Raw genomic sequence first — 26,981 nt, forward strand, 5'->3', positions numbered from 1 at the left:
AAAATTGAAGCGTGGAGATTCTGCATCAAGCATTGCTGGTATGTTAACAGAGCAGAGTTATGCAGGTGTCAATCTCTGTCCTCAGGTTTTCCAAAACACTACGTGCTCCACCTGCTGACTGCTGATGCTTAGTGGTTGGAATATGTTAGCTGATGCCCCACAGTACAGCTCCTTTCTATTCGCAGTGTCCTCTAAGCTTTCAGCAGAGATTTCCACCCCGATGTGGACTTCCTTCAGATCCGATTTAGGGCCTGGGCATCTTTCAGATTTGGAAAACTTCAAACCTGTAATCCCAAAGACCCAACTCAGGTCAACAGAGAAGAGATGAAATGTTGGGCAAAGTTCTTAACAAAACCCTTTGAATAAGTAATTGCATTTGAAGCACTTATTCTGAATTAATCCTATGCCGATTGCTGCAGGAATATACCTTATCCAAATACTTGCCGATAGAAAGCAATATTTAATAAAATTAGGGCTTTAGTGCAACCACTAAAACCAGATTTTTTTCATAGAAACTCTTTGTTTTGACAATAAATCCTCAACTTTCCAATCTTTTAGTTGTTTGAGTTACATTGTCTTGTGTAATATTAGTATTTTAGGCACAGTTTGATCTTTTTCTTTCTTTTTTCTTTCCAAATCTGCACAGATTTGTCTCCTGAGAGTCAGCTGCTGAAGCAGGTAACTCGGGGCCCCTGGGGCCTTCCTATGGAGCCCACACTCCGCAGATCCACAGACACCACATCTGTCCAGCTGAGTGAAATGGTTTCCCTGCCTGTGTTGATAAAACACTCTGTCACTGCCCCACTCATCACACAGTGAGTATTTGTTTTTTTTGTCTGAGACCTCTGCATGACTGCCAGCTCCAATCATGTTAGGTAACTTTTAGGTATTTCAAAGGAAACCAAAAAGAAGGTGGGATTTCACAGACGGTTTAGAACAACTTTTTCTAAACTCGCTCCACCTGCTGTGTCCCTGCAGCCCCCCATGGTTTCCCTTTTCTGTGTGTGACAAAGCAACGTTCTCATTCTCTTTCTATATAAATGAAATACTCCATGTTAGAGGAAAATAAGCAAAATGCATCCTTGAAAAGCCTTAAAAGGTCTTAAACTCAATTGTATTCTAATAAGACTTGAAAAGCATTCAATCGTCTTAAATTCTTGTTGAATAGTTTGTTCTCGCCCAGGCGATGTCACTTCCTCTCCCTTTGAAGAAACGTTCCCAGGACTGCTGTGTCAAAAGGTCGTGAACTGGTCGTAGATCGTTTAAGCTCAGCTAGCTATTTAGCTCATGCTCGTCGGAGCGCGGAAATGGAAAAGTGCAAATTCGTGGAGAAATGTCCTGAAAATAGGGATTACTTTTTAAAACCAGTTCAGAGGAAAATCCTTTTGAAGCAAACTGCACGCTTTGCTGAAGGACGTTTCAACACGGCTCAATGGGGATCATGGGAATTGAATCAATGTGTAGAGCAAGAAACAGCAGAACAGTACTCTTGGTCTTAAATTAGATTTTAAGTGTTCTTTAAAAGGTCTTAAAATCCTTAAATTTCACTTCTGTAAATCAATGGAGACCCTCACAGGAGAAGATAAGGAGCAGAAAAGGTTTCTGGAACAGATTGTGACGTCTAAATTTGTTTTACTTCTCCTCTCCAGTGTGTCGTTGGTGAATAAAGCCGTGGTGGACTACTTCTTTGTGGAAATAGGTGTGGAAAAGCACTTTGAGGTGCTGCGTCACTTCTTGCTGATGGAGGACGGAGAGTTTGCACAGTCGCTTAGTGATCGGCTCTTTGAAAAGGTGATGTTCCTGCTCATTTCGTTTTGCTCAGATTAAGAAAGCTGGTGTCTGGAGTTAGGATAGGAACTCAGTTTGTGCCGGATTTTCTTATGATCTTAGTTTATATTTTTAGCGTATTCTGCAGTAATTAAGTTGCTTGTGAAAACACAGATTAATTACGCGCAATTTTTCATTTTATTAGGGTTTTTATTTGGCTCACGACCAGAAAAGTGACTTTTGTGAAGTCCCCCCCCCCCTATAATTTAATATGTTTAAGGCTGATTTTAGAAGATGGATTCTTTAAAAGGAAAGACTAACGTATCATTTTAAAAATTGCAGTAATAAGTACTTTTAGATTAGGTCAGAGTCACACGAGCAGCATTGCAGTTTCTAGCAGTGCTGACGCTTGACACTGAAAGAATTTCTTGACTACAATCACTGACAGATTTCTGCTTGTGTCAAGCTTTCTTCCTTGAAATACCAAGTACCTCCTTCGACACCTCAGTGCTGTTCTGCTGAAACATTCATATGCATCTGTCTCCTGAGGCCCAGGAGACAGAAGGTGTTATTTATCAAGGCAGAGCACTAATTTTACTCGCTAGCACACCTTCATTTTGACAGGAAGCTAATCTCTTAATCAGCTTCCAGTCTGGTTGTTATGAAACAAACCCCTCCAACTCCTGAGCTTTAACAGGACATTTATTGAAGAAAGCATCACATTTGTCCGCTGTGTGTTCCTTTGAACAATGTTTCCTGTCGTCCAGATGGTCAGTGGTCAGACACCTGGTGAGCTGCTCACCCCTCTGGTCCTGAACTCCATCCTCAGTAAGGCCCTGCAGTACAGCTTGCATGGGGACACGCCTTTAGCCGCAAACTTTACATTTGCGCTCCGCTTCCTTCCGGAGACCTTTCATCCCCACGCACCGGACTCTCTGAACTGTCTGGAGCTACGCTACAAGGTGAGGCTGGAAAATCATAGAGGCTCGTCTTATTTTTCCTGTTATTCTGCCTGTTATTTAGAAATGAGTCTCAAAAAATGATGGTATTCCTTTTTTTTAAATTATTGTAAATCAGTAGCAGACAAAAACATTGCAGTTTGAAAAAGCTTGTAGTTGTGATTTAGAAAATACAAATGGGCGGGCCACCAGCTCCATTTTGATGCATCCACTTGCAGACAAACAGATCCATGTATGTCTTTGTTTTACTCGTCCGAGCTCGTGTCTGCCTTCAAACTGTATGGCTGGATAGCTTCAATGTTTTTGTTGCACCGCTAATGCTAGTTTTTGTATTTAACCTTTCTTTTACCAGGAAGTCCCATTGAGGTCAGATCTCTTTTTCAAGAGAGACCTGGGCTGAAAGGCACCATCACAATAAAAACATACTGTTAACAATAAATGTGAAATAAAATCCAGTTAAAATGAAGAGTCTAATATAAATAGGAAGGTTAAATCATGAGTTATACAGTCAGGTCAAGAGTGACGTGCAGTTTCTTCTAAAAGTTCAAAAAGCTTTGCTTTAAAGCAGTTCAAGGGAATTGGGTCACACAGACGCAGAGTTTTGAATTTGATTCTAAGAAAGTGGAGCAGCAATAGAAAAGGCTGTTTTTTCCTAATTCTGTGTGGAATCTGGGAAGAGAAGAGAAGAGAGGCAATCTGAGTGAAGAGTAAGAATTAAATATGCTTTGAGTAGAAGATAGAAGACGGCACAGGTATGGAGGCGGTTTACCCAGAATCGCCTTATTAGGTTAGCCAACGTCTCTGTGACCTGACTTTGAGTGCAGACCAAGAGAGCAGAGAATACGATTCGCAGTGATGGGTTCTGTAAGCGGAGAGCTGAAGATGCAAAATGTCGCCATAGTCCAAAACTCACACCCGCGTTCAGACATCACTAGTTTCTGTAATAGAAACCCAGGAGTGGGGTATGAAGGGCGGGAGAGAGTGTAAACAGATGGGTGATGGGAATTGGGGGTGGGGTTGCTCTTTACCAACAGTCCCGCCCCCGACTCAAGCAAATTTCTAAACTCCTGCCGCTTTGCACAAACTATGCCCTAGAAAACTATTGTTTTTTTTATTTTGTCTAAAAACAGCATAATAATAATTAAAAAAGCACTGGGAACTCACTGAAAATGGATCATAAGACGATAAGAGTGGGACCTTAAGCTGATCGTAGTTTTGGCATCTACAAATTCTACATGGTTTATAGCACATTAGGTGTTATTGTGGAAATCATTTACGATGTGTTTGCAAGCTGCAAATGTGGCCAGTGTCACATTTAATTGACACTAATTTAAAGTGATGTCTCAGATATTTACAAGGATGTCTCCATTTGTTTAACGCCTGTCACCTCGTCTTCTCTCACCTTGGTCTTCTCCAATCACGTCTGTGGTTGGGAGGACCAGAATGCGATGAGAGGAGTGGAGGATGTGTAAATTAGGGAAATGAGACAGGTCCCATGGATGCGCTCTTTTTTCTTCAGCCTGTCATGTTTTGACAAACCACTATGGGTGTGGAAAATAAGCTTATCCTGCATGTAAACGGCTCAGCCGCAAAGACTGTTTGCATTTGTTTGTTTTGGGAGACACACTGTGGTTAATTGGGCTAATCATGTCCACTTCCTTATGGTAACTCTCGTCTATTTTAAATCCAGGTGTTTCATCTCTCCAGATCTCAAGTCCTCCTGATTTATCTGCACAGCTTGCTACATGTTTGCCCTTTTTGTCACCAGAGTTCCTCTTTTATTAAAACTTCTCTTCTCTGACCACTTTGTCCTTCACAATCCTCACCTCCTTCATCATTTTTTCTGTATTCAAACTTCTCTCCCTTTCATCCATCACTTTCCTCTTTTGCACCATTCTGTGAAATGCTCCTCCTTACACCGGTACCTTTTTATTCATTTTTTTTCTCCGTATGCCTTTCTTTCAGGTGGACTGGCCTTTGAATATCATCATCACTGACAGCTGCATGAACAAGTACAACCGCTTGTTTTCATTCCTGCTGCAGCTCAAACACATGGTGTGGAGCCTCCGGGATGTCTGGTTTCACCTCAAGAGGACAGGTGAGGAGGTGGAGAGATAAGACCCTTCCTGTTCTGCATCAGCTGCTTATAAAATATTCATGTTGGAGAACCTTGAATTCCTCTTATCATTTATTTATACAAAGCACAGTCAGGCTAGAGTGTTGTAAAGCACTAAGCTTCGAGGTTTGATAGGGTTGTTGAGCAACTGCCTTTTTATAGACTTAAGAATTGGATCATTTGTACTGGAGAAAAAAACCACAAGTCAATTAAAATGAGGTGAACGTCTGATGATTTTCAAAGTCACTTTAAAGGCCAGGTTTATTAACCTGGTTGGAGGGCAACCGTTTTTCAACAGAGTTAGACTGATTTATCTTAAAAGTTGGGGGAATAGAGACTTTTAGAATTTGGTGAATTGAACTGAGTGACTGTTGCTGTTGATGCTCCAAACGCATTTTCGTTGTTTTCACTGACAATCACAAAATAAATGAATCTTGCATCTTAATCTTAATCAGATTGAACAAGTGATTAGACGATGTTAGCAGATGTGATTTAGTTTGAAAATATCTCAGGTCTGTCAAATAAAAGGTTCCTGTAAACTATGAATCTGTCCTAAACAGGTAACAGGGAGACGCGGAGCTAAAAGATTCGAGTTTGAAAGATGATCATCGTTTGCGTCCCTAATTTACCCATGAAAAAGCAATAGTAATGCTGGATTGTGCGGTAATTCTTTCTTGTTCACTAGTGTGGATGGAAGGTCTGAGTTGAGAAAAAAAAAGAAAAGACAGAGGGTCGTAGAGAGTGGATAGAAGTTCAGCGAGGTTATGAAAAAACGTTAATAGGACATTATGTACGGAATGCAAAGCCTTTTCTCCTAAAAATGTTGAAAATTGGAATAAAGCTTCAGCTCGCATTACTATCAATCACTGTAAAGATGCTGCATATTCCAGTTTCAGTCTGTTTGAATCCTGTCAGGGTCCAGGCCATAAGAGCATATATGTTTGTTTTAAACAGAAGTCTGCCTTTTTTCCAAACATATTAAATCGGGAGGAAAATCATAATAAATTAGTCAACCAATAGAATATTGTTGTTAGGTCAATCTTATTCCCCTTCTTTGTACGTCATCTTGTTATAAAGAAAAACTACAAATTCACGTCGTCATACCCTAAATAGTAGTACAGTATTCTTTTTCTCCCATGATGCAATAGCAAATGGTTAGTTGTGGGCTTTGGTTTAGTTGCATTTGTCATCCCTTGGCTTTTCTCGCCCCCCTCAGCACTGGTGAAAGGTGCAGGCCGCTCCGTGCAGTTCCGCCAGCTGCAGCTGTACCGCCACGAGATGCAGCATTTTGTTAAAGTCATTCAAGGCTACATCGCTAACCAGATCCTGCAAGTGTCCTGGAGTGAGTTCACTGCCAAGCTGGCTACTGTCAATGACCTGGATGCCATCCACCGCACACATGCAGACTACCTCAACAGAGCCATCTTCAGGTGAGAATCGGAACTACACGTCTGCTTCAAAGGGACTTGCAGGAAAATCAACTTTTTAGTTGATTGTCAGATTCCTGCTGATCTTTCTTTTTTTAAAAGGGCCAGAAAGACAGATTAGCAGATGCTAATTTTTGTTCTCTCAGCCTAATAGAATTGGTTTTGAAATTACAATTATAAAAGATTTGCAGACACAAGAAGAAAAATTCAACCTAAAAGGTTATTAAAGAGTCAAACTGGGCTAAAATAACTGGCACAGCTGGCTGTCAAGTTGTGGTCATTTTATTAAATATATTACCTTAGCATCTCCTTGTGTATCAAAATTTTAGATGTTAATGACAATTTTTAGATCACCTTGCTGCAGAAAAGTTGTAACAAAAACTATAATAGTGTTTTTGGGTTGCAGTGGTTCACTTTGCATTTTGAATGACTTCAGCTTGTTTTAAAAACACTTATTTGAATTCCAGACACACGAGAAACTCATTTGTAAACTCAGTCAGTCATTGATGAATCATTTAAACTTAGGAGAATTTGCTCAGGAGAGGTTGTCAGCATCACGCTGCGAGTGTCATCCTTTTACTGGCTGAAAAACCATTAAAAAAAAACAAAGATTCCTTTAATGTTACTTAAGCTTTGAAGTCCTCCCTTCTGTGACTTTCCCAGGGGTCTTCTGACAGACAAAGCAGCTCCAGTCATGAACATCATTCATAGCATCTTTAGTCTGATCCTCAAGTTTCGGGCCCAACTAATTGCACAGCCGTGGGACAACCAGCAGGGGGAGGCTGTGCATCCGAGCTTCATTGCCATGCAGCAGTCATACAACACCTTCAAGTATTACTCCCACTTCCTCTTTAAAGGTAAGGCTGGGTTGAATAACACCTCACATATCGACCTCCTGTTACTCTGCTTCTAATAGATGCTTGAACAAAAAGAAACGGGAATCGGCTGACTTGGGATGAATCCCATTTGTGCCGGTCCACTCACAGAACTCCATCATTCAGTTAAAGAAAAGGTTGAATAATATTACACTGTTCCATGTTAGACCACAGGACCGCAAAGCAGAAGACAAATGGGTTATTGGGGAAAAAAGACTGGGTAATTCTAGATAACTGTTATTTTCCTGATCACAATGACCTAAAAAACATAAATAAAAAGAATTTGAGAAAAATTTTTAAGAAAAATAACACTTTAAAATGTCTGTTTTGTGAAGAAAGTTCTAGAAGGTTTTAAATAAACCATGCACTGCAGGTAATTCTGAGGTCCAAGAATTGTTAAATAAACAAGAAAGAGATTAGCATTCAAGAAAATTGCCTTATTTTCCAGGCTGTTTAAACATCAATAGCTGTAGTTTAACCAAAGGGGTCACACTGCTTACACCAGTCAAATGCTGACTATATGAGGTACTACAAGGGCGTATTAGGGCCACCATGAAAGAAAAAGAAAAAAAAAATAGAAAAATTGCAAGAAAACAACTTTCAATTTTACGTGAATAAAGTGGTAAATTACTATTTTTTTCTCATAATTTTTCAAAGTAACAGCCATGCTTTCTTTAAAATAAATTTGGTTGTGTAAGCTTCCATTCACATTGCGTGCCGACAAAATCCATCAATCTAGCCATTTACGGTGATGCCATAAGGCTTTAGTTTATCATAGGAATCCATGTCCCATAATGCATTTGGGCCTCTGCAGCTATACTGCCAACGGCGTAAACAGTGCGCCCACTGGAAATCCACTTCTTTTGGGTCAAGAATCTTTTTTAGAGGAGGTCCAGTTTCCTGTCAATTACTTTTTGTCCATATTATAAAACTATGTAGACTCACTAAAAGATGTAGTATTTCCCTATTTATGAAACCAAAATACTGAAGTAACCGCTTAAAATCAATCCAAGTCTCTCATATTAAAACATGACATTGATTCTTTTTTTGTTGTTTTTTATGGTTTTCTAAGTAAACAGCCTTTTACTTCATAAATGTATGACTTTAAATTCATTGTTTCTCAAATTAAAATTTATGAAACCATAACGCTATTATCCTAAAATATTGACTCTTTTACTCCATAATTCTACTACTTTATTCTCATATAGTTTTGACTTTTTTCCTCATACTTTTACAACTTCATTCTCCTATATTTATTTTTCTTCTTTCATGGTGGCTCTAATACTCAGTCGTAAGTTACTGTATTTTAGTTACATAACTAGAATTTTAAAAACAAACCCAGAATTTTTGGTTTGTTTTTTTTCCACACAAAAACATCACTAATGATGTACAGTGCAAATACTTACAACTACCGGAACAGTTCCTTACGGCAAATGGAGTTTTATGCTTCTTAAAAAGTAAAAACTTGCACAAAAATATATATATATATATATATATATATATATATATATATATATATATTCAAATGAATGTGCAGTTCAAAGAGCTACTCTAAGGCCTTATAGATTAAGAAATGTTTGACCATTTTCTTTTGCTTTAAATACTTTTCTGCATTACCATCACAGATGGAATGGAAAAACACTAGCAAAAAAGAAGAAAAAGCTCATCTGCTTCCCTGTTGTTGTTGTTGTTTACACTCTCATCAAGACAACTGGTCTTGTGCTGATCAGTTGTTGGAGACTCAGAAGAGTCAGGAAGCTAAATGTGAGCAGCAACATAGTCCCTTTCAGTTTCAGTTTGCATAACATGTAAGAAAACTCTTCAACATTTCTAAAATGATCGATTGCTAGGGTCTAAAATATCCCAGCAGTGTGAAGCCAGGCAAAAAAAATAATCTAAAATTGTTGGTGTGGGTGTACGTAGCTTAAAAAGGCACCAAATGTACAGAAGTATTAGGCTGCTTGCCCTAAGTGTTTTATTTATTCATAGATGCGGTGGACGCATTAACCTCATTTAATGGTCTCCTTTCCTCCCTCAGTGGTTACAAAGCTGGTGAACAGAGGATATCAGCCTCATTTGGAGGATTTTCTGCTGCGTATTAATTTTAATAACTACTACAAAGACTCCTGAGTTGGGTGCTAGTCTGCATGTTGTAGAGTCAAGTGTCCAATTTCCTGTTGTACTTTCTATCACCTTCACGTGAGTATTCCAATTCCATCTGCACTTTTAGAAGACTGAAACTTTACATTTAGCTTTGAGCAATCCTAAGGCTTATAAAATGTAATGTGTGCTTTTAAAACCTTGTACTACAATGCCTCCTCATGTGTGCCTACAACCATTTTCATTTTAGTACTAAAGAAAGTCAGTGTTTTCGTGTAAATACAAAGTGTTCTGTAAATAAAGTTCTATGCTCTGAAGTGATGGGGAAAAACAACTTTACATCGATATTTAACAAATACTTTTATTTTGTTACATTTTCCATATTAATGTCTAATTGAAAAAAAGTGTAGATTCCAGTAAGCTGGACCTTTACCAAAAGAAAACAAAAAAATGAATGTACTTCTTGCCCTATTATTAAAATGTGTTTTTTCAAGCAGTACCAAGGTTTGCTCCTGTGATGAATTACATATTAAAGAAAAAAATGACTGCAGCACACATGTAATAAATGGGAAGATGCTGCTGCAGGATTTTTGGGACAGATGAGAAGAAACCCATCACACAGCAGCTTAATCATTCAAGTGGAACACGGTTTAGCTTATGCTCTGAGCATATTTATGCAGTCTTACTCTAACTAAAAGAGCGCCATCCTCTATATATATACACACATTTTCATTAAAAGGAGAGCTTTTGACATGTACAAAACCAAAGGAAATTACAGCGTTCATTAGTATTCTGGCATCTCCTCAGGGCTCTGAGAGCACGAGTCACATGAAATCTGTAATCTAGTCATTTTTCAACAACAACCTTAAAGATTTTTGTCTATTCTCTTGTGGGTTTGGGCGTGCCTGTAAATGTTCAGCTGTAATTGGTGTGTCTGAAGCCCTTCAGGTCAGCTGACAGATGATCCATAATATTCACACCTAAATCAATGATTGCCATAACATCTCCAAACCACCCATCAGACTGTTTTTTTTTATTGCCTAATTTTTAAGCCCCTTTTATGCTGCAACTACCATAAACGAGTGTGTTAAACTTTGAGAATAAGCACCACAGAGCCAGTTAACATGACGCAAGCTGAGATCATTTAGTCAGCATCGTGTTATGAAGGCCTAATAATTACGAGATAATGATGCCACCTTCAAGGACACTCCAAATTCACCGAATATTCATAGATGCAATGATGATGAAAAGGCTGCTTAAGTGTGAGCTGTGGCTGCGAAGCTCCCGTCAATGAGCCTGCACTGATGACGAGTGGGAACTATCGGGTGTGTTACAGACACTCTCATGGTTGACGGCTTCTTACAGCTGTCATTTTTTTAGTTCTACGTTTGTCGTATTTATTCAGCAAAACATTTACAATATTGACTTTAAACAGTTTTTTATTTGTGCTACATTAAGCATTTTTACAATAATGGCTTCGTCTTCAGAATTGTGTTGCAAAGTCTGCATCATTTTTTGAGTGTCATAAGGTAGATGTGCATTACAGGTTTAGGTCTATACGTTGTATTTGATGGAGTTCACCTGCACTTTCAGTTTATTACAAAACCAAAAAGTCCCACAATGCCTCAGAAGCACAGTCCTTCATGGAAGACCCACCCTGATGAAAATTGTGTTTTTAACATGTTCTTGTGGCATTTTCCTCCTGATGGAGGACATGTATAAAGAAATGTAAGCCTTAAAATTCGTTTCTGAGTATTTATTTATTCCAATTGTTATGAATCAGGAGCAGACAAAAAAAGAGCTTATTTGTGACGTCTGAAATATACTGGGCAGGTCACCAGCTCCCTGTTCCGCTCCATTCTGATCCACTTGTAGACGAGTAGATCCATGCACGTCTTTGTTTTCCTCGTCTGGGCTGACACCTGGTTCAAAACTGTACGGCTGGATAGCTCCAAGATTGTTCACCAGTATTGTTGCACCGGTAATGTTAGCAGATGGATGACGGAAAGTGGGAGCAGGCTTACTATGAACTACTCAGAGGTGACTTTCTAAGGATGTCCTTGAAAATGGCACAGGTTTCCTGATTTAGGCTAAAATCGGCATCATGATAGCTAAAAGACACCACTGTGAAGACTTTGAAAATGGATGAAAAGATGATCAGAGTGGGTCTTTAAAAGGCCACACCTTGACTCTTTCTGGGGATTTTTTAAAAGTGAGGCAGATTTTTCAAAGGCTTGTATCCATTTTCATTCTTAAGACTGTTAGTTCTTGGTGTTGAAATGGGTTTAAACAAGCCAGAACTGCAAACCAAATGCAGAGGGACAGAAGATGATGCCATTAGTTCTTCCACTTTGATTAGCATTCATAAGTATGTGAAGCATGCTCTTCCTCAGACTGGAGTACCTGACTGGGGTCTGTCTGCATGCATTACTGAAGCATTTCAGCTGATTTCTTTTAGCACTACGGCTCAGTGCTCAGAGTCGAGGCTTTAATCTTCTGCAGAGGGAACCGGAGAAAATGGCTTTATTTAATCATACGCTGCGAGAGTCCGAGCAGAGTGACTGATTAAACTCCGTAGACATTCTGACAGATCATATTTACACAAGCGTCTGAGGAAAGGAGCACAGAGTAGGTGTTGGGATCCAGCATACAAATCATGACTTGCTTTTGAAAAGGTAGTGGAGAATAATGTCAAGCATTAAGCGAGTTAAGGGGGAATGCTTAAAATGGTCAGGATTGCAGTCACTTTGTGGTACGAGTGCACACTTCAGGTCAGTGCTGGAAGATATGCCGTCTCACTACTCTGCAGACAAACCGTTTAGCTTTTTTTATTTTTAAATTGTAGGTTTTTCAGACGAATGTATTAGTGCATTTTGTAACCACGAATTGTTAAAAAGTATGAACCTTTAAAAGTGCAAACAATCAAGAAATCAACTCTAAAGTAGATTCATAAACACCTTAAATATAAGTTTTAAACAATTACAACGTATTTATGAGAAAACTTCAAACTATGTAAACCCAAAGGGAATGATGATAACTTTCCGTTCGATGGTTGAGTAAACGCACAAAAAAACACAACTAGTATCTAGAATGTTCAAAAAGAGAATGGAAACTCTAAAAGTCCGCATTATAGAAACAAACACTCCTGTCAACGACCTCAGCTTTTAGTAGAGCAAAAGGAAAGGAGATCGAGTTGCAGAGGATCACTGGAAGTGAACTACAATCTAGGTGTGGTGTTCAAGTACCAGAGTCTGAGACCTTTAACCACAGCGAGCCTTACAGAGCAAAGCCATCTCTATGCTCCCCCTTGATTTGGGAGTCATAGAGGACCTAAGCCTCAGACTCCAAATCTTCAGGACCCGCTCCATCGTCGGTGTCGCCCGTCTCGGGTTCTAGGAGCAGGAACTTTCCGTCATTGGTTAAAGGCATGTTCTTCATTAGTTCGGCTAGGGCCTCTGGGTCCTTGAAAGACAACAACAATAAAAAAAAAGAAAGTATTATTCTAATTTAAACTTTTTTTTAAACCTTTTTAATAATTCTTAATGCCTCCTGTTGTGTTGTCTATTTAGCAAAGGGAGGTTTAGCACTCCCTCTGGTGGACGAGTTCTAACTCTACACTCTGAGTGTGTTCATGTTGGAGTTTCTTAGTTGCCACTAAAAGTATTTCTACAGCATTATTAGTTTTAACAAAATATAAAACATTTCTATGAAATTAAATACATATATATTTTTTATTTTTCTGTTTAATTCAACAGTTTGCCTTTTCCTGTTTATGTTGTTACCTTCTTGGCTTCTGTGATGTCTTTTGCCAGGTTTATCGTGTAACAAATCTGTGAACAACAACAGAAACACCTAACTGACTCTGTGCTTTCAGCAGCAACCAACCTTTCCAGTCTCCTTCAAACCACGAGCCCGTCTGATGGGTGGACTCACCTTTTCCCCTTCTGTGTTGCTCTCAAAGACGAAAGCACTAAACGACGGCTCTCCTTCGCCGTTCCCATCACTCCAGTCTATTCCTTCAACCACAAATCCCATCAGCCTCCCATTTTCTTGGTGAGCTGCAAACTGACACACTTCCTCTAGTTGAAACTGTTGGTGGAAAAAACAAAACATCCAGATGTTATTTGTATTATAAATGCAGGATTATTATTATAAATCCATGAAATATGCTTAGCAACTTCATCTTTTTCTACTTACACTTATTCTTGTGACCTGAGTCTGTGGGTCAATCAGTCTGTAAAGAATAAAAAAAAGTCTAATTATTTAAGTTATAAACCCATTTTAAAAGAGAGCTAAATAAAAAATTAATATACAGCTTTTTAAATGCAATGAAAAAACTAACTACATGATTAAGAAACTGGAAAAAAAGCAAAAAACAACCAAAAAAAAAACACAAAAATGTTATTTTGTGATTAGATTCATAAATAAAGAACTATTATTTGATTGTTTTGGTAAATCACAGTAGGTAAAGTAGGTAAGCCTATAGTTCACATGCATAGTACATAAGAAAACACATGTGAATTATTCCTATAATAATAAAGTAACATACATGCACAAAAAAATGAGGAATTTCTACCTCAGGCTGCTGCTCGTGATCATGAGATGGGACTCTGTGGTCCTGAAGATGTTGTGGATGGCTCGGGCAGCCAGCACCTGCCTCATGGCCTCGTAGATCACCTCCCGGTTGTTGCCACAGCGAACGGCCATGGAACCCAGAAAACGAACAGCGAAAACCTGCTGCAGAAGGGAGTCTGCCAAGAAGAAAAGGAGATCCTGCAAACTCTGCTGAAAGCTCCAGCAAATGATCGGACAATTTCAAGGGTCATGCAAATAATCTAAACACAAGCTCATGTGGATAGTTTGAGGACAACTAAAACAAAGGGAAGGCAGATGTTCAGAAAGACCAAACATCTACATGACACACGGTAAAGGGGTTCTAAATTGGGTTCATCCTCAGTCTAACTGTACTAAAGGTAAATGTGGAGCTGTCTCCAATAGCTGAACTAAAGCCCTCCTGAAATGGAGTCATGCATCAAGCCACAAACCCACAACAAACCAACAAGTGCAAAAAAAAAAAAAAAAGGCTGAAAGGTGCTGCAGGAAAAGACGGCTCAGGATTCGACCTGACTGCATAAGGGACTTTTCAAAAAGATTCGGATCTAAGTCCTCTAGCTAAACACAGCAAAGCATTCAATTAGTGTTACTTTCTATGGATAACCTGAAATGGGTGAGAAGTAGTATTACGGATGTTTTAAGGCAGTAATAGCCCTCACTACTACACACCTTATGCACTTCAACAGACATGAATATGTTTACAGTTTTGTTTCTTGTTTAAACTCTCAACTGTCATTGAAAAATAAGTCTAATATAGAGTAAAAACGAAGATCTGATCGCGATTTAAGATTTATGTAGATTTGGAAAGCTGGAGACATGGCACAGAGGAGACGGACCAGGTCTATGGTCAATCAGGACTCAAACCATACATGCCCTTTAAAAAAATCTATCTATCCATCCATATGTGTTTTTTATATATATATATATATGTGTTTTTTATATATATATATATATATATATATATATATATATATATATATATATATATATATATATATATATATATATATATATATATATATATATATATATATATATATATATCCCTTGTGCTATAGTAGATGATCCCACCCTTACATTGACGTGTTCACCATACCATGAAAAAGGTGGAAAGATTTCAAATATATATATATATATATATATATATATATATATATATATATATATATATATATATATATATATATATATATATATATATATATATATATAAAAATCGTACTACGTGATTTCTGAATGTTTCTTCAGTTTCTGTCTCTCACTGTGGAAATGCACCTATGATGAAAATTTTAGACCCCTCCATGTTTTCTAAGTGGGAGAAAATCACAGGGTGATCAAATACTTATTGACCTCACTGCATATGCTGATGATATTTCATCATTTTTGACAAACCTGGCAAAATCAACAAAAAAATAATAGAAAACATTATTTCTCTGGATACAAGATCAATTTTTCAAAATTAGAAACTATGATATAAAGTTTGAAATGTCTAAGTTTCTTTGCCCTTTCCCTTTGAAGTGGGCTTCTACAGGATTTGTATGTTTAGGAATATTCATCACGCCTGACTTCCATCCCATGTTCACAGCTAACTTCAATCCACTTTTTAATCAAATCAACTTCGATCTTGAACCCGGAGCAGTCTTCCTGTATCCTGGCTGGGTAAAATTTCAGTTCTAAAAATAAATGTTCTTCCTCGTCTACGTTATCCAATGAGACTCCTATCCTTTTCACAATCAAAACAGTTTGTAAAATAAATGGGTGCTTTAGTTCTTTTATTTAGCATAAACAATAATAAGCAGAAGGCCTTGACTTACCTGACCTTAAAAAATATCAAATCAGTTTTACTATGTCTAAGTTTTAGCTGAATTACCTCAGAAGAGTTTGAACTCTGTGTGGGTTTGAACCAGAACTGACCACTAGAGTGGAAATGCTTACCATCACTCGCTGCTTTGGAGTCATCATCTGTTTCTCCAAACGGGTTTGTACGTCTGCCCACATGTGAGGGAATCAAACAGAATAAACAACTTAATCCTTGGGTTCAACTAACAAGAAAAAAAATCTGTTTCCTGGAAAGAAAAATGAATTGAATGAGCATTTAGGAAATTGGCCTCTTTAGCCATTGTTCTTGTCTGCTCCAAACAAATCCAGTCGCACACACACACACACACACACTCTGTTCCTGCCTCACCTCCCACCGCCTCTGTTCTGGTCCTGGAACTCAGATGCTGGCAGCATGATATCAAACTGAATTGGGGTTCCAGGGGCGATCAGGTCCTCCGGCTCTGGACCAGCCCCGGATTTCTGAGAATCGCTGCCAGCAGGGGGGATACCACCTGGCTTTGCTCTGTAAAAACAACATTTAGAACACAAATTAGTTTAAAATGAACTTGAAACTAGTTTGCAACTGAATGAAAAGAGAGAGTATATGAAAAAAAGAGTTACAATTAATTTCATTTGAATTTGAAGGCCGTCTTTTCCTCTTTGGTTTAATTATACTTCAGTTTCACTGAATGAGAGGATCATAATGGTGCAGGCCTTGATACAGACCTTGATACAGACCTTAGAAAAAGAAACAAACATCATTTCTTATGGAGATTTTATAATGTTTTCAATCATTCACTGTTGCTTTTGTCCATTGAAGTCCAATGAGGGACTCAAGGTTTGTTAATCTAGTCAGTATTACACAAATGTTGAACAACAAGAAGATGGTGTAAAGATGAAACCTTGAATGTGGATTTCATTTTTTGTTTTTTATCTCTATCAAAACTTTCACATGATAACAAAAAAGCATCATTGTGCATCACGTGTGATGGGACCAGGCCTGACCTGTCAGGGTTGGGGGAGCCTTCTTGCCTCTTTTCAAAGCTGGTGATTGGAGTGACGGCCTGGATGGCTGTTTGGTTCAATCGAATGGCCACAGCCTAGAGGGAAATAAAGTTACACAAATGTAACACAGTTTTATAAGGAAAACAAAAAACAATCATAATTTGAACTTTTTTTAAATTCTTTTCTAAAAACTTAAACATTTTGAAGTTGTGCAAATAAAAAGCATGGTTTTCCTGCTGTCTGCTGCACCAACAGAAAGATTTCAGATGTGTTGAAGAACCCAGCTATTTTCAGCAAATCAGATCTAGGACAAACATTTCTTCGTTGTGTGATAGGGCACCTGATTACCTTTTAGATCAATTATTTTGCTAACAAGCATTGATTTTATTGTAAACTTTAATTTCATGTATGTACATTGAAAATAGCTGAGATTTAGAGGGCAATTTGGCTGCAGCTGTCCACAAATTCCCTGTTATGGATAATCAGAAAAAAACATGAAGATACTGAGGTATTGCAGCCCTAATGTTGACTTTAAAGAACATTATCATTCTGAACTGTTTAGATTTGTATTTTCACCCATAATTTTCAATAACGGGAGAGCATAAAAACTTTACCTCTGGGTTGTCTGTGAGATAAATCTGCCTGGAAATGTTGTTAACTGTACAAATCCACTGAAAGAAAAATCCAAAATACAGATCACTTCATCCTTAAATTACACCCGTTTCTAGAAGAATTTGTCTAATATAATCTAGTGGGCCATTTGAAATTGACTGGTCCCTGACATCTTGTACATCTTTCTTTCGATATTTCATAACAAAAATGTCAAATTGAATTTCAAAGTCATTAATATTTAAATCACTGAACATAATATACACTAATATTAACACTGACCTCTTCATATTCCTTTTGGCTCTCAGCTTGTAAAATCATGGAGCTGCAAAAAAGTTCAAAGCGTCGGCGTCATTCATGAACGTTAGGAATTGTTAGCGCTGAAACACAGAGAACGGTTCTTTCTGCGTACGTCTTTCCTGAAGGGGAAGTGATCTGAAAACAGTAGCGCCTGTCCTCGCACTCCACAGCCATGACGGAGCTGTTGTCCAGGTCCAGCACCATGCCCCCCGCCACCGCGCCCCGAGGCTGACACATGAGATTCCCTCCCTGTGTGAAAAAGAACAGCCGATCCCAGGCTGTCGTCACCAGGCCTGTTTTACTGGGAAAGATGGAGAAACACAGTTTAGTCATGTTACAAGAGAAGCAAATGCACATTTGCATTATATTTAGGATTCTATAACTTACAAACCTTAGTTTTTTTTTATGACAAAGTAAAAATCGATGATCCTGGCTGTATCTATTATGCATGAAAACTCGGCATTTCACATTCTTCCATTCGCTGTAGACTTTTATCACACAAAACTGCAGAGCAGCAAAAACTGGAGCTTTACTTTATTACTATTTTGATCAATGGCTTTGTGCAGCTGTTCAGATTTTTACTCCGACTTAAGCCGACACATTTTTCTTTTCAACATTTCCTGCAGTGACACAAGTGGAAGACAGAGTCTGATTGATGGTAGCTGTGATCACGGCCCGCCTTGAGGAAACACACGTTTTCTTTATTTCTGCCCTCTAAACATCACTGACAGATGATCTCTGCCAAAATACAGAATGAACTCTTAAAAAATAGATTGTACTTTCAAATTAATTTAATCAATTTTTTAAACGTTTTTATTGTTTAGTTATGAAAAACACTCATCAGAACTAGTAAATTAAACCTACCAAAGACTTGAATGTATAATAATGAAGATAACAATGTTTACTGTAAAAAAGCAATGTTTTGGTGGAAAAAGGTTCAAGAAATTACTTTAAAAAAATAAACCTATGGATAGGTACAAATGAATGAATTGGAATATTTCACGTAATTCTTCGTGAAATATTAAGTTATTAAAAGAAATAAATTGAAGTCTAGAGGTTGAATGCCATCTATCAAAACAAAGAAATGGGTGAATCTACACCTCTAATACATGTCTTTAACTATAAAACATTAATGTATTGAAATATTTCAATGAGAATAAACCTTTTTTTATTTACTAGACCTTTACTTAAATATAATCATTTACTTTGGCAGTTTTTCTCTGTTTTGCAATATAAAGAAGCTATGCAGATGTCACTCAGTTCTTCTTGACGTGTTCTCTGCTCAGAAGGATCCCTGAAAGCTTTTTATTAGCTGAGCTTGAACACGCATGGATCGTGCATCGCCTGACTCAACTCTAATACAGAGAAACCATCAGAGGTTGCTCGAGCTCTTTGGATTTGAGGATGCAGCCGCCTCCCTGCACGCCGGTGCTCTGTGGAAGCCTCTTATCTGCCGTCAGGTATTCATCAACGATTTCAGGCGTGTGTGAGAAAGTGACAGACTTTGACACCTCTGACATTTTAATAAATCCCAACACGAGCTATAAACTGCAGTTTCATCCCCTTTAAGCCCTGGTGAAGTTATCCTTCTCATACATCTGCTTCACAATAACTCGACAGAGCAGCCTGTCATCCGGGTACCCAACCTGCCTCTTCTTCTCTGACAGATGAGATCCAATGCTGTCTCAGAGTTCATGCATACTTTAATAGGAAAAAGAAAATCTGTGCAATGTTTTACTTTAAGGCGTTTAAACTGTTGTGGATTAACATCCTGACCTGATTTTAAAAAAATAAATAAGCCAGTGGACTTTTTGTCTGCTGCTCTTTGGCAGAACACATCCCCAAATTTAAGATTCATCTTACTTCCTAATGTTGAGGTAGCCGGCCTTCTGGATGAGTGTGCGGTTAACAGGCTCAGAGTCCTTATCTGGCATATAGATGGCGTCGTCTGCAGATAGAAGTTCTTTCTGAGACATGCGCATGGCTTCTGCCTCAGAGTCCAGCTGGGTCTGGATACTAGAAAGACAGGAAGACACAGAACTAAACAACGTTTTCATTTTAAAAAAAAGATCAAATTAAAGCTCCAGTGGCTACTAAAGCTATGTTAAGCCATTAAGCCAAAAACTAAAAACAGTTACTTTTGCATCATGTTGGACACAGAGGAGAGAAAAGTGTCCATCTTCTTTGAAACCAGCTCAATGCCTTTCTTGAAAAAACTGATCTGTGAGACAAACAAAATGACAGTTAGTTAAAAAAAAGTCATATTTAGGCGGGCAAACATATTTAGTGTTTCAGTTAAACGGAGGTAAACATGAACCAAGTATGATCAAGAGAGAGAGCGCCATGTGCAGTAACACAAAAACATAAAGAAAAGGAGCGACAGCAGGAAAAGAAGCTAAATCAAGGAAGCATTTCTCTTTTATTGATAGTACAAAGGAAGAGTGTGGAGTCTGCAGGGAACATTTGAATCTAGAACCAGCTCCTGTACAGACACCTGAGAACTGAGAGAACCTTCTTCAAAGCTGTGTTTATAAATGTCAACCTTTGTTGTGAATAAAAGTCATTTTTTTCCTGGTTTTGCACATTTTAACTTGTATTTTGTGTTGTGGTTGCAGTGTTTTGTGTATATGTATATAGTTAAAGTTGAATTGTAAAAAGCTGGTTTTGTTTTTATCCTTTATTTTGTACATTTTATCAGGAAGGAATAAATAACAGCATTTATTACGTATTTGAACAAAAACATGTGTTTTACATAAGTTATTCATTTTTATGCATACTTTTAAATATTTGTTGAAAATAAATTAAACAAAGCAAAAAACAACCTACAGAGCTGTTAGTGAGCCGATCCAAAAGAACCGGATCTCTTTTAGAAAAGCCAGAATTCCCATTACTACAACCAATGGGATTGCCGACAAAACAAGATGCAAAACATTTAGTTGTCTTCTGATAATATGCCTGCAATGTAACTCAATTGAAAATATAACTACATTACCCAGACTAGTGTTCCTAGTCACAGTTTTAAATCTGAAGTGCAGCGATCACATATTGATGTCAGTGATGGAGAGAATTGCAACCCACGCCACATTCAATGAGTGAAAAAAAAAATGACATCCAGCAAAGAGTCAGGACGAAAGACTCTTCTGTTAAGTTCCGAGAGCTGTTGGATGTAAAAAAGAAATGTATGAGTGTTTAGTGCGATGGTGATGCAACGTCACATGCAGCTTGTAATAAACATTGATCCTCCCACTGTTCAATAAACATGGTTCATTGGTCACTCTAAATTCCCCCTATGTGTAAATGTGAGTGTACATGGGTGTGTGATTGTGTCCCTGCCACAGACTGGCGAACTGTCCAGAGTGTCCCCCTGTCTTTGCCCACAAGTGGCGGGGATAGGCTCCAGCAGCCCCCTGACCCCGAAAGGGATAAAACAGCTTAGAACAGTGGTCCCCAACCTTTTTGTCACCGCGGACCGGTACAACGCAAGACACGTTTACCGCGGACAGGTGGTGGTAGGGGGGGAGGGACACGTTTACCGTGGACCGGGGGTGGTATTTTCTCTTTAGTAATAATAATCAGAATAATAATAATGAACGTAAATCCACTGTGTAATCATGTGCAACTTTATTAGCGGTGTCCTCGTAACGTCACACCAACACCAGAACATCACATGAGCAACATCATTTCTACCCCAACCCAATGCGACACACTCTGGATGCTATGGTAATGTTTAAACGTCCCTTAAAATAAGTTTGTTTGGTGTCGCGACTTTGACGTGCGTTAAGTGTGACGGATGTAACAGAGAGAATCCGGTCACTTTTCAAAATAAAACATTTTTTTCAAAAAAAAACAATAAAATGGAAATTGTTTTTTCTTTCTGTGCGTCCCGGTGCCAAAATTTCCCGCGGCCCGGTGCCAAGTGTCCCACGGCCCGGTACCGGTCCGCAGCCCGGTGGTTGGGGACCACTGGCTTAGAAGATGAATGAATGAAATTACAAATTTAATGTTTTACATAATGACCAAAAATAGACCAAAATATAAAGGAGCGGGATCATTTTAAACGGGAGTGGAAGTCAGATTAGCAGGAGCGGGACAGTACAGCGTTATTTGGTGTGGGAGCAGGACAGGACAGGTTTACTCTCTGTGGGAGTGGGACGGGACAGGAGGGAAAATCCACTCCGGTGTCATCCTCTACCGCAGACCTTCCCCGGGTTTGGGGAACTTGGAATATGGAAAGGTTACCTGTGCCTGAGTGTAGCCTAGCATCGGTTCAAGCATGGCTACTCTCTTGCGATACTGCAAGGCGTTGAGGGCACAGTAGTACTGCAGAGAGGCCTGGTGCTGCTTCCTTCGGGTGTAGGCCACCTCCTTCACCAGGTCAGCCTTCAGCTACCAACACAGCAGAGGAGAATTAGACATTTGCCCTTTCAGTGAGCACAATATCACGTATGCAAACACGCCTCCTGCATGCAAATTAGAAACAAATCAAGTTTTTCTTCAAGAGACTTCCTGACATGTTAGATAGCTCACAAAGGCAGCAGTGGATTACTTCATTTAATCTACAAATGCTGGGAACACATACCCAATGGAAAAACAACCAGTACTGCACTTACAAGGCTTTCTGTTTTTACTGCTTTTTATGAATCATAATAAAACATCCAAGTCAAGGATATCTCCTGTTATTTCACCTTCTCATTCTCCTTCTTCTTGGGCAGCCGACTGTACTTGACCATTGCAGCTTCATGCTCTGTGAGCAAAGAAGTTTGAATAAATAAGTGATTTGTTTGCAGTTTATTTCTAATTTTGTTCCGGGATTTACTTACCATCAGTGGCAATGCCAAATATTTCTTTTAAGGTGCTTATCTCTGCAAAATGTGCATATTATAGCTGGTTGGAATCATTAAAGCCCTTGAAAAAATGCACTCTTGTTGTTTTTTTTTATTCAATGAGCCCGTTACCTGTGAGGTCTTTCTCCCGGAACTGGATCAAAGGAAAAACCATGCTGTCAGCCATCTGGTTGGCCAGCTCGGAGTGGAGGGAGTTCAGCTGAGACACACAAAACACATCAGATGATGCAAAAGGAGAGGATGACAAACCTCTGCCAAAAAAAACAAATTTGTTTTTGTGTTTTTTATTTTGTTTTTTTTTACTAAGATGGGGACTTTTTATACTATTGCAAAGAAATAAATTACTTATTGCACAAGAACCTTGCAAATCCTTTTGGTATTCGTGCTGCTTATCAACAAGACACAGCCCCGCCCTTAACATGTCGGAATTCAGTTTAATCTGAATTCTGAATGCTAAAGTCCAAAAGATTATTGCAGGGGGAGGCAACATTCTACATTCTCCTGCAGGCACACAAAAATAGGGTAAACATTGGGCTTCCCATCATCCATCTGTTTACCAGCTCTCCCACTAGCTTACAGCTTGTCATTGGCTATTGTAATTTGTGCGACACACCTACAAGTTTTTAATTAATTTTCTCTATATGTGTCCTGCTACTAGAAAAATTCTACTAGAACATGTTAAAAACACCAAAAACATGATTTTTATTGGAGTGGAGTGGAGTTTATCAGTTTATCTTCATACATATATGAGAGGACTCACCTCTCCAACACTTTTTGCAAAGTTCTGCAGCGTAGAGATGACCTCTTCATCCCCTTTTCCAAGGGCAAAATTCTGAAAAGCAAAGCAAAGGGGACAAAACATCAAGCTAAATATTTAAAAAAAATAATGCTGAGAACAATATAGCTGATAAATTACACATTAATCTCAATATATTTAATTCTAATAATAAAAAAATGGTAGAATTACATGTGGGAGAACGTCAAAAGCAACCAAGTATTATTGATATTCCTTTACAAATTGAAAATACATGTGAAAACCAATCTGTGTGATTGAAAATGTTGATGTGTATTATTTGAGAAGAAAGAAATGCAATTTCATCAACAACTTTTGCGTGCAGAGAGACTTTACAGAATCTGAAAGGCGAGATAACAGACAAGAAAATCACACGTAAAAATTCGATTAAATATGAAACAAAGAAGCTTCTAGCAATGTTTAATGTTCACTCATCACCATGGAAGCAGAATCCTTGTAGTTATCCTTATTTCTGGCATAATTTGATTAAAAAACAGAGAAACTTCTACTTGCTTTCTTCTCATATTCCAGAAGGCGCTGCGAGAGCTGCTCTGTGGCCAATCCCATCTCGCTCTGAGGAAAAAATAAAAACCAGAAGAGATTGGGAGACACAAACCTATGAGAATGTAAGAAATCCATTCCTAGCTTCTCTGGCCTTTCTACAAGGAATTGGAGGCGAGGTGCAAATGCATTGTGTGGTTGGAAAGCTTTTTTTTTTCTTTGAAAATGAAAAGCAAAAGTCAGCTGCACAGTTCAACAGTTTGGTATGACAGGTCAAAAGCAAACTGCAGCAGAACATTAACAAGTGGGTGCAGCATTTACTGATGTTCAACAACAAAACAGACTAGAATTTTCATTGGACTCGTTGTTTGAAGTACTAGGGAGGGGAAACTGCGTCCACTTTCCTTCTTGCTGACTAAGGAGAGCAGAGTGGGAGAGTCTGGCTCTGTACCTGCGCTCCAAATACCCGCTGCATGGACTGCAGCAGCTGGTTGGTGTATTCTGTTAGCATCCCCGCATCTTCCTCGAACACACTCAGCAAGGAGCGAGTCTGCACGAAAAAACAAAACAAAAAAACAAAGTAAAGGGAATTTCAGCATTTCTAACAGAAGCAAGATACATCGGGGGGGGGGCAGATTTGGAGATATTGACTTATTGATTTAAAAAGCGATTAAAGAAAGCCATTCATGCAAACTCTGTCAATCAGAAGTAACAAGGAAGTGCAGACGGAGCAGGGAGGAACACACCCTTAGGACTGCACCTGTTTACACTTCACGTGAGTTGGCTTAACACTTGTGCTATCCTAGGCACTTTAACATTGGGAGTTGGGTCATCTAGACCCACAATACAGTGCTCTGAACTTTTTTTCTTCAATGATTTGTGATCTTCACTGGTGTCCATGGATTACATGAAATCTTTCCACCTTTGTCACGGTAGAGAGAACACGTCAATGTAAGGGTGGGGTCATAGGATAGCACACGGCTTAAGCACTCATGTGGTTATGGCAGTGTTTCTCAATCACTTTCCCCAGGAATCCCTGTCCTGCTGCAGGTTTAGCCTGTTTCTCCTCCAACATACCTGACCTACTCCTAAAAATCTGCAAACATCATCAGATCATTACTCTGCTGTAATTTGATTCCAGAGTAAAAGCAGTCTCTATATTCTGCAGCACAAAGATGTCAGTTTGTGTTTATATTCTAGAGAAAAAGGACACTGTGTTGTTCTTTTATTGTATGACAAAGACCAGAAAAAATAATAATAATAGTACAGTCATAACTACTTCATTTCTAAAAACCAGTCACTGATTTTCCCTGTTGGGAGGTTGTGGAATAATTCCAGGGGAGTCCCATTGCAGAAACCCCTCTTACTATCAGAACCGGGCCCAGTTCGGCTCTACGGGATGTTTATTTAAAAATAATGCAATAAATTGCTGCAGATGAGGCTGTGTCTGATGGTCAGCATATGGCAGCAAACATGTAAAGTTAGTCTTTGATTGACGACAAAGCTGCTGCGTTGGGTTCACGCGGTAAATAAACAAATGCAAAGAATCATGGGGGATTTGGGTTTCATGGCATTCCCGGGGGCAACGCTTTCCTCTCCCCCAAGAGACCAGGCGGATCCCCCGCAGGAAGATGATTACATTCCAAAATTGTATCAACCAAGACGAGAGCTGTCATTGGAAAACAGCCTCCTTCATTTGCGGGCTACTCTCCTGGAAGCTAACCTATAGCGTTCGTGATGCGTTCGCTGCTTGTTCTGCGGCGCCTTTTTGGGGAAAAGAAACAACGCCGGCAGGCCTACCTGAGGACTATCATGCAAGGCCTCCTCCAAAAGCAGTTTATGATGAACGGCCGGCATCTTGTTAGCTGTGGAGAAATAGGGAGCGAGAGCTGGAATTACCAAATGCTCGGACTCGTTTTCCCAGAAGCCTCTGCGACAGAAAGAGGCGGGCGCAGTTTGTGGGCTCAAAAAATAAAAACAATAAAGACCATATATTTAGATATAGATTATTGTTGCAGATATGCAATTACTTTAATATTACGAAATTCATTAAAAAAATATATGTTTCTTAATAATTTGTTATTGTAAACATTGCCCTCTTGTGGTCAAAAAAGTATTTCTGTTTCGTATTGGGTTTTTTCTTTATCCATCCATCCTTCCATCAAAGACCTTTATAATTTATTTAGTCAAATAAGAGTCCTCCCAGCTTGTATTTCCACGGTTATCATTAAAAGCCAATAACTTTTAAATTATAATTTATAAATTATAATTTTTAACTCAACAGTTTTTGTAGGACATTCTTGCAAAAATAAATAAATGTGAGTGAAGCTATGAGGATTTAAGAAATCAAAATAAAATTGAACTAAGCTATCTTTTAATTTGTTGTTGTTGCGTTTTAATAATAATAATAACAATTCTTATTTTTATTATCATCATTATTAATTTACTTTAAGCCTTCCAATTTTAAATTGCAGTGTATAAAAGTGAGGCTAAAGAGGATAATTCAACTGACTTTGATCTGAAAACGTACCTCCTCCCTCTTATTCTTGTCTGGGTGGATGGAAAGGCTTTTCCGGGTCAACAGAGAGATATAATCTGTTCATCAAGACCCGCGTTTGTCCTTAGGCCTCTTTCTGTGGAACATATTTTTAAGCAAAGTGGAAAGTGTTCAGAATGCACCCTGACTGGAAGGCTAAAACACGTGAAACTATTGATTTAGATGCAGAAGCATTTTAGATTCTATTCTGAGAGTAATGGTAAAACATTGTTTCTACTCTCATATTTATTTGTTTGTTTGTTTCATTCTTTTTTTATTTGGATATAGATGTACTTTTTTCTGCAGTCTAACACAGATCTTTTCTTTGTAATTTTGAATAATAATGAAATATTATTAGTCATAGTCTTTACTACACCTAAATTTATTCTTACTTTTATTCTCATTCTAAACGGTGGATGTAAAAATACTGAATGTGAATATGTGGTGTTTCGTTTATATGACTTGTGTTGTGTACAGTAAAGTATTTTAGAAGATTTTCATTTGTAGTTTTTAAGTTGGTAAGAAACAGAATCATTTTTTTGGTAAAACAGTTAAAAGAAAAAAACTTAAAAAATAATTTGAAGGTTTTTAAGCCCTTTTTATTATTTCACAACATCTATTAGAATCACTAGAATTATTAATAAATGTATGCATAGAAGAACTTTTATTTGATGAAAATATACTTAAAAAAACATATTTCACAACACTTAGGCT

The 26,981-nt window shown here is 38.4% G+C and overlaps 2 protein-coding genes across 5 annotated transcripts in view; one reads left to right on the forward strand and one right to left on the reverse strand.

The window, feature by feature from the left end:
- Positions 1-9,743, forward strand: part of tubgcp6 (tubulin gamma complex component 6) — a 30,953-nt gene extending 21,210 nt beyond the window's left edge. For all 4 annotated transcript variants that reach the window (XM_023955650.2, XM_023955651.2, XM_078949301.1 and 1 more), the window contains exons 19-25: positions 647-815; positions 1,650-1,791; positions 2,535-2,729; positions 4,692-4,824; positions 6,059-6,272; positions 6,933-7,126; positions 9,183-9,743. In XM_023955650.2, coding sequence (XP_023811418.1) covers positions 647-815; positions 1,650-1,791; positions 2,535-2,729; positions 4,692-4,824; positions 6,059-6,272; positions 6,933-7,126; positions 9,183-9,274 — 1,139 coding nt within the window. In that variant the 3' untranslated portion in view covers positions 9,275-9,743. The remainder of the gene's footprint in view (positions 1-646; positions 816-1,649; positions 1,792-2,534; positions 2,730-4,691; positions 4,825-6,058; positions 6,273-6,932; positions 7,127-9,182) is intronic.
- A 922-nt stretch (positions 9,744-10,665) lies between these two features.
- On the reverse strand, positions 10,666-25,850 carry appl2 (adaptor protein, phosphotyrosine interaction, PH domain and leucine zipper containing 2). Its single transcript, XM_004069504.5, has 21 exons — positions 25,532-25,850; positions 24,183-24,281; positions 23,744-23,803; positions 23,198-23,269; positions 22,549-22,636; positions 22,414-22,455; positions 22,279-22,337; positions 21,833-21,979; positions 19,732-19,814; positions 19,457-19,609; positions 17,706-17,894; positions 17,576-17,618; positions 17,299-17,355; positions 16,685-16,779; positions 16,047-16,202; positions 15,794-15,846; positions 13,821-13,995; positions 13,442-13,478; positions 13,178-13,333; positions 13,027-13,074; positions 10,666-12,706 (listed from the first exon to the last, which is right to left on the reverse strand). Exons 1-21 carry the CDS (start codon positions 25,586-25,588, stop codon positions 12,575-12,577), a joined length of 2,001 nt encoding a protein of 666 aa, XP_004069552.1. The 5' UTR covers positions 25,589-25,850; the 3' UTR covers positions 10,666-12,574.
- Positions 25,851-26,981: the final 1,131 nt, after the last annotated feature.

The sequence above is a fragment of the Oryzias latipes genome, chromosome 6, assembly GCF_053564925.1.
Source record: "Oryzias latipes strain Hd-rR chromosome 6, Olatipes_Hd-rR_3.1".
In the NCBI taxonomy this organism is placed as follows: Eukaryota; Metazoa; Chordata; class Actinopteri; order Beloniformes; family Adrianichthyidae; genus Oryzias; species Oryzias latipes.